Below are 10,219 nucleotides of genomic sequence, written 5' to 3' on the forward strand. Positions count from 1 at the left end.
ATCCACACACTCGGTGTTCTTTGTGTTATAGTCATTGATTGGCTACATTGAAAGGGCAGCCTGGGACTTAGAATTTGTGAGACCCTCAAACATACACAGAGCCCAAGGTAGTGGAGGGGCAAGTTCCCATTCCTACTGCTAGAGGAAGAAAATAGGCCAGACTGTGAGTTGAGCACCATTTGGGGCCTCAAGCTGTTACTGGTACTGCTTGTGCATCGAACTGACCTTGCTGGAGAGAAGGCTGTGGAACATGTGTGATAGGGAGCATATGTGTTTGAGATTCCAGGACTCAGAGTAAAGCAGAAGGGATCAGAGGCCATTCCCCATAGACCCCAGCACATGGCAAGACCATCCCACGTCTCCACATGTTTTTACCTGAACTTGGTTTGCAGTTATAAGGTTTTTGTTTCTAAAGGAAGTTAGTACTAAAGAATAATGTTGCAAGTCACTGTAAACTAGATTTTGGGATTATGCCCAAGGCTAATAGTCAGGGAGAACTTGGAATATGTAAAATCTTTGGTGCCTTCAGAGCATTTTTAGATAGCAAAAATTTCTCTGGCTTATGGAGACTGGTTTCAGGAGATGTTACATGATTGGCTACATTGGTCACCATGCTAGATGACCTCTCAAGGACCCTTCCAGTCCTATGATTCTATGATCCTGTGATTCTATGTCTGTAGGTGATGCCTCTATATCTCATTTCTAAACTTGGCAACTACCTCCCTACTCCCCAGTTTCCGTTTCATTTCCAGAGACCCCTATAGAAACCCAACAAATGTGTTATTCCTGGGGTGAGGGCTGACCCGAACTCCAGATACAAACATCCATAAGCTTTCCAAAAGTTTGGATCTGATATCCCAACATTGCAGCAGCCCCATACCCCTATGAAGGGCCGAATCAGAACAGCCCCTGGACTTGGGGAAGTTCTCTTCCAGATAAACTTTGACTTCCACCCTGACTCTCCCACTACAACTGAAGTTCCTGTCTCTCTTTTGTAACCAAAGGAACAACATATTCCCTTGAAAAAACATTTGGAAGAGGCAGTCAGTTTAAAAAACACAACTCTCTCTGAAAACTTTTTACCTACTGCTGTTCCAGCTATCCTCTAGGATTAGTGTGAGTGACAGAGATTAGAGTTGGGTTACTTTGTGCCTTTGAGAGCACTGTGTGTATAGTTAGTTTCACTTTTTGCCCATATAGTCAATCCGATTGCCCTGTTGTTCGGGTGGGTCTTCCGCAAGGCAGCAGAGAAGACAGGAGCAATTTTAAAAGCAGGTCAGTGCAGATCCATCTTGCAGTTACCCCCATATGGACAGCTCCCTGCACCCGCGGGAAACTCCATCAAAGACAGTGAGGCTGTGCACAGGCGCAGGGGTTTGCCCACACATATGCAGATACCAGGCTTGGGCCTGTGATCACAAAACTATTGAAACAGATAGGGGGATTTGGGCAGGGGTAGCTGCTGAAACCACTTTTACCCCCTTTTTTTTTTTAATTGGCTAGATCTCAAGCCGATGGTGGCCTTTCACCTCAGGAAACCTTTTCTTGGTTTCCTTTTCTTCACATAATTATGTCCACTATCCGTCATGTACAAATCCTCCCCTCAGAGTCCCCCAATGGTGCTCAAAGCTGACAGTTAGAGAACTAAGTGTTTCAATGCTGGGCTTTAAAAGGTCTCCTGGGAGAAGGCAGACTGGTGTTTGGTGTAAAGGTCGCAGACTTCTGCTGGGTCCTGGGAAGCCTGGTGGCTAATGCAGCCATCTTGCTCAAAGGACCAGTTCACATTCTCAGTGGGCTGCGAGGACCCTGACTACTTGTCTGAAGGTCACCGTTTGCTCTGAATGGGATCTGGCTGGGCAGGTGAAGGGAGGGGAGCGCCCCTGCTGGGAAGCTAGGGAAATTGTGCCTGAAAGGCTTTCAGGAGAGCAGAATAAATAACGACAAGTGGCACTGGTTGAAAGGAACAGACTGGAAGGTGCCTGGTTGCCATGGCGATGGTGCCGCGCTTTCTGAACAGCGGGCTTTTCTTTCTCTTTTCACCTGCCAATCTTTCCCCCACTGTAACTCTCTGCCTCTGCAGGAGACAAGCGGTGACATTTACACTCCCACTAACAAGCTGGCTGCATGATGGGCAGACTCCTTGGGAGAGCATCTGCTCTGGAGCGGTGTCACAAAGCCCAAATGGCGAGGACTGGGGGTTCAGTGAGGGGGCTGGGTTCTCGCTGGCAGTTAGTGTAGGTTGGGTACATTTCTTTTTATTATTAGTCGTGTTATTAAGTGAGGATCCTGCTTTGAAACAGCAGATAAAGCCATGGCAAGGCAGGCATTGTTTCCTAGCCCTCTCAGCCCCTCCATGAGCCAGGTACTTCTTATCCACTGGGAAGGAATTGCAGCTGCGAGACAATGGTCACATGCTAGAGAACGGCTTTCTGATTAGAAACTCAATCCTTCCTGCGGAGGAAAGAAAGGGAGTAAAAGAAAAGAAGTTGACAGCCACCGTTGGAGCAATTTCATTTCTAACCCGGGATCCGACAACAGACTTTGAGATAAGCTCATGCCGTTCATCACAGCTCAGCTGCAGCCAGGCTTGTCCCTTGGATTCTTAGTGCTGTTGTTTTGGGACTATGTTACTAAGATGGCAGGAGTGAAATTTAGGCAGATACCCCTGGGCTTTGCAGCTGATCTCCCCAGCTGAAGGGGTGCAGTCACCGGACTTCTCCAGCTGTCAGGGATGAGGAAGGAGTGACGACTTTCAGTTCATTCCATTTTCAGGGGTAAAATGACGCAGGAGAAAAAAGCAGCTGGAACAGTAACACACTGTGAGAGATTTGAACAGCAAAGTGGCTGTGGTGGGTCTGCCATCTTTGGCTGCCCAGCTTGGAGCCTGGCAGTATAATGCCATCAGGACTAGACCAGACCAAAAGATTAAACCAAACCAAAAGATTCATAGCTAGCATAAGTCAGACAGAGAAATCTGTAAATAGGAGCCTGATTGCCTATCTGCCGGATCCCACTCCCATTAAAGCCAGTAGAAAGACTCCTCCCATGTGAATACGACAACTAAGATGGAAAGGTTATGGGAGGATACTGTGGCAAGACATGGCAGCCCAGAATGACAAGGAGAGCAAAAAGTGGAGGAACTCACTTGGGTCTTCTCAGTCCCTCTGTCTGGCAGGTGAAACCCCTTTAGAATATGCCTTTGGAGAGGTATGTTACATGACAGGCCTAACCCTGTTTCTTGGTAGCTGCTGGTCTGCCTTGCCAAATATCTGCTAAAATCGCCTTGAAGACTTCAAGTGGCTCTTAAATTTGATTCCAAGTAATCTTCAGAGAAAACGTCCTGCAACAAAACACAGTCAAAACTGGGAGAAAACATATAAAGATAGACCACAGAATGATTCCTGCAGATGTGGCAGCTGCAGAGACAGAGATTCCGGGAAGAGGAGAAGATATTGCACACCCAAAAAGCTAAGAGGACCTGCAAATCATCTTCTGTTAGAGAGAGCATACTTGAAAGAATGGGCTAGATAATAACCTGACTGACATGGCAAAGGCTATGCAAGAGATGGAAGCAACATGCCTTGTGATGAGCTTCTGAAGCAGGTAGACTTCATGCTTAAACACCCGGGGTAGATGCGATCTCAATGCTATGTGGCTGCAAAGTACACTGCACAGTGGCGATCCTGCTTTCAAGGCTCTTGAGACCTGGGTTAATTGAGAGGGGAAAGAAATCAAAGTTAAAGACTTTTCCATCCACCCAGATTATATCCACAGTTGGCAGCTGTTACTCTAACAGAGTAGCACTTCCATCTTCTGGCTAACGGAATCCGGTGTGGGAAGTTACATCAGTGCCCCACAGTATGTGATGTAGTGCAGTGGTTCTCAAACTTGGGCCACTGCTTGTTCAGGGAAAGCCCCAGGTGGGCCGGGCCGGTTTGTTTACCTGCCGTGTCTGCAGGTCCGGCCGATCGCGGCTCCCACTGGCCGCGGTTCGCTGCTCCAGGCCAATGGGCAGGGCCGGCTCCAGGCACCAGCTCAGCAAGCAGGTGCTTGGGGCGGCCAAGGGGAAGGGGTGGCACGTCGGGCTCTTCGGCAGCAATTCAGCGGCAGGTCCCTCGGTCCCTCTTGGAGGGAAGGACTTGCCGCCGAAGAAAAAAGTGGTGCGGTGGAGCTGCCGCCGAAGTGCCGCCGATCACGATCGCGGCTTCTTTTTTTTTTCTTCGCCGCTTGGGGCGGCAAAAACCCTGGAGCCGGCCCTGCCAATGGGGGCGGCGGGAAGAGGCAGCCAGCACGTCCCTCGGCCCGCACCGCTTCCCATAGCCCCCATTGGCCTGGAGCGGAGAACTGCAGCCAGTGGGAGCCACGATCGGCCGCACCTGCGGACGCAGCAGGTAAACAAACCGGCCCGTCCTGCCAGGGGCTTTCCCTGAACAAGCAGCGGCCCAAGTTTGAGAACCACTGCTGTAGTGCATGTTCCAAAGGGAGCCCCATAATGCTCTAAGAGGACATTAGAAAAAGGGATCCTGTTTGCTGAACAGCCCAGCAGAGTAGTACCTGGTAAGTATTTCCTGTGAATAACTTAAAAACAAAAACAAAAAAAGTTATTTTTTCCTGAAATTTTTCATGGGAGTGTTTCCAGTTTTTCAACAAAACCAAACAAAAACTGTTTCTTGAAGCCAAAACCAACCAGCAACCAAATTCTCCTCACTTTTTTGAAAATTGAATGTATTTATTTCTTTATTCGAGTCTGTCAAATAAAACAGAATATTTCACAAGGAACAGAAGTTCTCATGGAAAATGTTCATATTGAAATAAAAGGCCAGTTTTCTTCTAAAAATATATCTGACCCAAGAATCGCCACCTGTTCCAAGAATTAGGGGGACTTTCTAAGGTACCATTAGTTATTCACCTTCAAACGGGTTGTGGTGCCTACCTAAAGCCCCTGTGAGTGAGACAGTGGATGACTGGAAAGTCCTGTATGGCCACCGAATTATTAAATCCTGGAAGTCTTTTTAGTGCTCACCTAATTTTAACACTTGTCCGAAACTACCCGTTTGTATCTTTCTGGCCACAGATTCCTCCCCCCCTGGCTGAAGGGGCCTTTCAAGGATTTGGTAGCTGCTGCTGCTGCTGAGAGTACGACCTGCCCAAGAAACGCGAGAAAACCAATCCTCCTGAAATCTGCATAGTCCATGAAATGCAACAAATCCTTTGTTTCACAGGAACCATGTTTGTCAGAACGTCAGTTCAGCATCATGAAACTGCCGAGCTGATGGAGACTGCATGTGAGCAGAACTCTGCTCCTCCCAGCAATTAGTGCCAGAGTTCATTAATGCTCCTCTTTAACTGGCTGGATCACTGATGAGCAACACGTGGCCCTCCCTTCCTGCCTAGCGGCACTCAGCCCAGGATGCCTGACCTACCAAGCACCATCAGTCTAGCCCTGGCCTCCCACATGGCAGAATGGAGCACTAAATACCATGCCATTGGGCCTGCCCTCAGCATTCCTTAATAGTGAACAAGTGTCTATTTGATATCACAGACCAGTCATTAGCACTTAGCAGGAAGGTCTATTTAACTTTTAACCGAAGGAGGGAATGTGATCTAGATAAATGAGATGGGGACTCAGGAATTCTTCAATGCTAGGGACTTGTTATGTGACCTGGGTAAACCTCTGCAGCCCAAATTCAGCCCCCGTGCAAGTGGAGTCAATTCTGTTTGCTTCAGTGGGGTTGCACCTGCTAACACCAGGGCTGAATCCAGCACAATGTGACTCAGTTTCCCCATCTGTAAAATGAGGCAATATGATATTGCCTCCTAACCAGGGTTGCCATGGGGATTAATTAGACAGTGTCTGTCACATCATTATACAAGTATCAGATATAAGTAATTGCAATCAATAACCCTATTATGCAGAATCAAATAGTTGTTAGACACGCATCTCAGTTACACATGCAATAATTGCCTTAGAAATAAAAATCAAACTCAAATCTGAGGACTACTCATCTCCAGTGTCACCTGAATATTGTACTGAGAAATAATAATAATTAAAAAAATAAAGGCATCTTGACGTGTTGCTCAGCAACAGAAGTTGCGGGGGATACAATCTAGGACTAAAGGAACAAGCATTTCCAAGATAATGGGTAATTTCAGGCGTGAAATTGGGGACAAGCAAATGTCACAAACACAGAGAATTTTTTTTTTCTTTTAACCAATAATTTAAACTAGGGATTTGGGGTAAATAAGTGTTTACGTTTGATGATTTAAAAGCAGAACCCAAACCTTTGCATAGAGCTGTATTGCTGGAGAAATGTTTATTCGTTTGTGTGAGAGAAACATTAGATTGAAAAGAAATTGAATATGCTCTTAGAAATGTCATGCCTGTGTTTAAAGAGGGAGATGATAACATGCCAGTGTTACTGTATTGTACTGTGCCTCTTACAAAGCAACCCCATATTCATTTGGCTGTTCCCCCTCCTATATGTCCCGTCCCCTTTTCCTTTCTTTTCTAGGACAAGACAAGCGCTCTGAGTCTCAGCAACGTGGCCGGGGTTTTCTATATCCTGATCGGAGGGCTCGGACTAGCCATGCTGGTTGCCTTAATCGAGTTTTGTTACAAGTCCAGAAGTGAAACAAAGCGGATGAAGGTGGCAACACATTCCCAGGCCTTTTACATCTCTCTGACACCACCCAGGCTCCTAAGCCGGATGCAGCACAGACCCGGGGTGGAAACCCATGTTATAGGGATGATGATGTGAATACGCTAGTTGATGTGTTTAGAAAGGAAAGAATGAGAATGAATGGCGGGAGCTAACTAATACGAATACATGAGTTCTTTGAGAGTCAGATCAGATCTACACCATTGTGTAGTGCAAATGCAGATCTCAAATACAAAGCAAAACCCTAGCATGAATGACCATAGGAATGTATCACAATTCCTTACAGTCAAGCTTCAAGGAAACAAAGACTAGCTCTTCAAGGCTGCAGTCTGTTGGGCTAATGCACGACTGCATTTACTTCAGGTTCACACTGGTGTAAATCCATGCAAAACAAACAAATGGAGTTGCATCAACATAAAAATGGAGTAATTCAGTAGTGAATCAGGTCCTGTAATTCCACTAAGTATTACTGTGCTAATGCTATTTATATTTAAGCAATAATGGTTGCTGCTTAGATCATTTGCTGTATCTTATTGCTGGACCAATTCCTAGATCCAACAATCTCAGGTAAAACAGAGTACCATTAACTCCGTGAACACCATTTTGGCAGAAAAGGTACTGTGATATGCACCCAAGTCTTCCAAAGGGCATGTGCACATTTGGAGGCTTAGGGACATCGTTTTTAATAAACTAGCCCTTTCCCCCACATGGTACTGTTATCCTTTCAGAGTGCCATGGCAGAGAGCAGATAGGATTACACTAGAGACTTCTGGGTATGGCGGTTTAACAACCAGAGACTGCCTGTGGAATGAATTCATCTTGATTCAATGAGAAGCAAGGGAATTGGGGCGGATTACCATTTACGGGTAAAAGTTTGGCATTAATTGTGCCATCTGAAAACAATCTGTCCCCTGTATCCTCCACCTTGACCACTCCGGTGAGCATGGAAGCCAGTCAGAAGGTGCCACTATGGCATTTAGGATACATCTGACTGGTCCTATGAGAGTCTTACTTCTATGAGCACTAAAATTTACCCGGATTTGAAAAATAATACATGATCATTTCTTCAGTTTACATGTTTCTATTTCAACATTGTTAATGTTTCACCAATGATGATTACACATTTAATCAGCCGAATATATGTAATACGTCTTTCCCCTCTGAGATTTAAAATAAGCCCGAACCAATGAGAGTTGGGGAAAGGTAAAGGAAGCATAGGAGTTGTGTTTTATATGCCACTAATATGGCTGAATCGAATACCGAATCTTAACCAAAATAACTGTTCCAGAATAGCTATTTCAGTAAATCTCCAAGTGTTGACAACCTTAGACTTTGTCTAGACTGGGAAAATTAGGTTAGGTTTCCTAGCATATCTCATTTTGCCAGTGTAGACAACGCCTTAGGCATATGCTTAACTTTACTCATTCCAAGTGTTGGCAAGATCAGGGCCTTAGAGATCAGCATGTATTTAAATGGTCAGTAACTTACCCTGTCTATAGGTGGAGTACTTTCTGCACATGACATGTGTGCCCTGTATCTCAAGGTGTTACGGAGTCGTTTAACTTGGAATCTAGAAGAGGTGTAAGCAATTAAAATAGATGCAATACAGAACTGCAGAAAAGCAAGAGTTAGGGAATGAAGGAAAGATAAAGACAAAGGAAACAAGAGTATTTCATATTGTAACTTTCCAGACATTGCTAAGGACAGGGGGAGACCCCCCCGTCCCTCCTAAAAAGGGTTTTTGTTTGATCCCACAGCAATCAATCAACGAAGCCATAAGGACAGCAACCCTTCCCAGGCCAGCTACAGCAGGAGGCAGCGGAGAAAATGGACGGGTGGTCAGCCACGATTTCCCCAAATCCATGCAGGCGATTCCGTGCATGAGTCACAGCACTGGGATGTCCCTGGGAGCTACGGGATTATAATCGGCCATGATGCATCGCCTGGGTGAGAGCTGGGTCTCGCCTGTCCCACCCCTCCAGTGCCAAAACCAAACCGAACAAATGCAAGAAAAACAGTGATGACAAAAAGGACAATTCGATGGATCTTCCTGAGGAAATCAAATCTATTTTCTTTGTTGTTTTCTGATAGATCCACAGGCAGGAGAACAATAGCAGTCCGCGCTGCGATAAGGAGACGGGTAACGAGATTCAGCAGGTTTCTGGACCATCCTGGAATGCAGAACCACTGGAGCACTGAGGAAGACTGTGCCATTTTGTTTTAACTTGGTTGTTAATAAGTCTTTGTGTGTGCAATATATATATTTTTTCTTACCAATTCCCATGGTGTCAGGGTGACATCATCTCTCCCCTTTCCCCACTCAACCCTTTAATCAGGTTTAGTGTGGGATGCAAACCATAATGTCTGAACTACTAACAATGAAAGGAAAATAAAATAAAAGGCAAACCTAACTCACTGGGAGTGTCAGCATATAACCCTGTGATTCATCACGATTCAGCACCGTGGGGGCGGCGTTGTTGTAACAAGACTGATAGTACTGTGGCGGGATCTCTCCATTCTCCCTATAAGAAAAAGGACTTTAGAGACAAGAAAATGACTGAAACAGCAACAGAAATCGACTTTGGCAGAGACGGGGGTAGGGAGTGGCTGGATGGAGACAATGGCTGAAAGTTGTAACTGGAGGTGGAAGAGCCAACATAACCCAAGGCCAATGTCATAACTATTCCAGAGACAATTAATGGTGGTTCAAGGGAAAGCTGCTCTGAACTTGGGGTCTGAATCCATACCAGTCCCTGCAGGGGGGAAACCCCCACATGTGGCAGGCTAGAGTGGACAAGTCAGCAGTGGACTAAGATCATGGCAGACTGCTGCATATGGAAGAGATAAAGCAAATATAACATCCGTCCAACCCCCCACCTAACTTATCTGGGGTTATGGGCAATTGTCACCCATTTCTTCATTGCTTTGCTTCTGTACATGCTCTCTTTGACGGCAGAACCACCCTGAGCCTAGAGTAAACCATCTACAAAGCAACCAGATGGCCTGCTAACAAGTAAAATGGAGCTAGAAATGGTGGAGCTACATTCTGGACATTCCTGCTTTTTGGCTGTGAAATTCCCTTATAGCCAGTTATGAATGAAAGGGGACATTCCATGGTTAACTGGCCAAGCCAGCCTCCTGAGAAGAACCGAGATCTCACGTAATCAAACAAATGGGGAGGACATCCCTCAAGAGCTTCACAAGCTTCTGTGATACTTCTTCAAAGTTGGGCCCAATTGAATTCAGCTTCAGAAATCAGCACTTGTCCAATCCCATTGGTGGCAAAGCCAACGGCAGTGGATTCTGGCCCATTCATCCTCAGCAAGCAAATGGAACTCACAAATGGCCAGCTGGTTCCCCTGCTTGGTACAGAAAAGTCTGTCTATGATCCAAAACCCAGCGTTGCTACTACTGGAAATGAAATGGCAAAATCCACAGTGCAAGACATGCAGCAGGGGGCCCTGCTTCTGGCAATGTTGCCCCAGTGTATCTTTTTATTTTTATTTTTGCTACAAAATTTTCATTTTGTGAAGCTGCCAGCATGGACAGTAGAATGCTTT

At 45.9% G+C, this 10,219-nt stretch overlaps 1 protein-coding gene across 1 annotated transcript in view; it reads left to right on the forward strand.

Moving 5' to 3' along the window:
* GRIA1 (glutamate ionotropic receptor AMPA type subunit 1) overlaps nucleotides 1-8,988 on the forward strand; it is a 162,245-nt gene extending 153,257 nt beyond the window's left edge. Inside the window, exons 15-17 of the mRNA XM_065409147.1 lie at nucleotides 6,513-6,647; nucleotides 8,396-8,606; nucleotides 8,751-8,988. Of these exons, the coding sequence (XP_065265219.1) occupies nucleotides 6,513-6,647; nucleotides 8,396-8,584 (324 nt within the window). The 3' untranslated portion in view covers nucleotides 8,585-8,606; nucleotides 8,751-8,988. The remainder of the gene's footprint in view (nucleotides 1-6,512; nucleotides 6,648-8,395; nucleotides 8,607-8,750) is intronic.
* The last annotated feature ends 1,231 nt before the right edge of the window (nucleotides 8,989-10,219 follow it).

Source organism: Emys orbicularis, chromosome 8 (assembly GCF_028017835.1).
Source record: "Emys orbicularis isolate rEmyOrb1 chromosome 8, rEmyOrb1.hap1, whole genome shotgun sequence".
Classification (NCBI taxonomy): Eukaryota; Metazoa; Chordata; order Testudines; family Emydidae; genus Emys; species Emys orbicularis.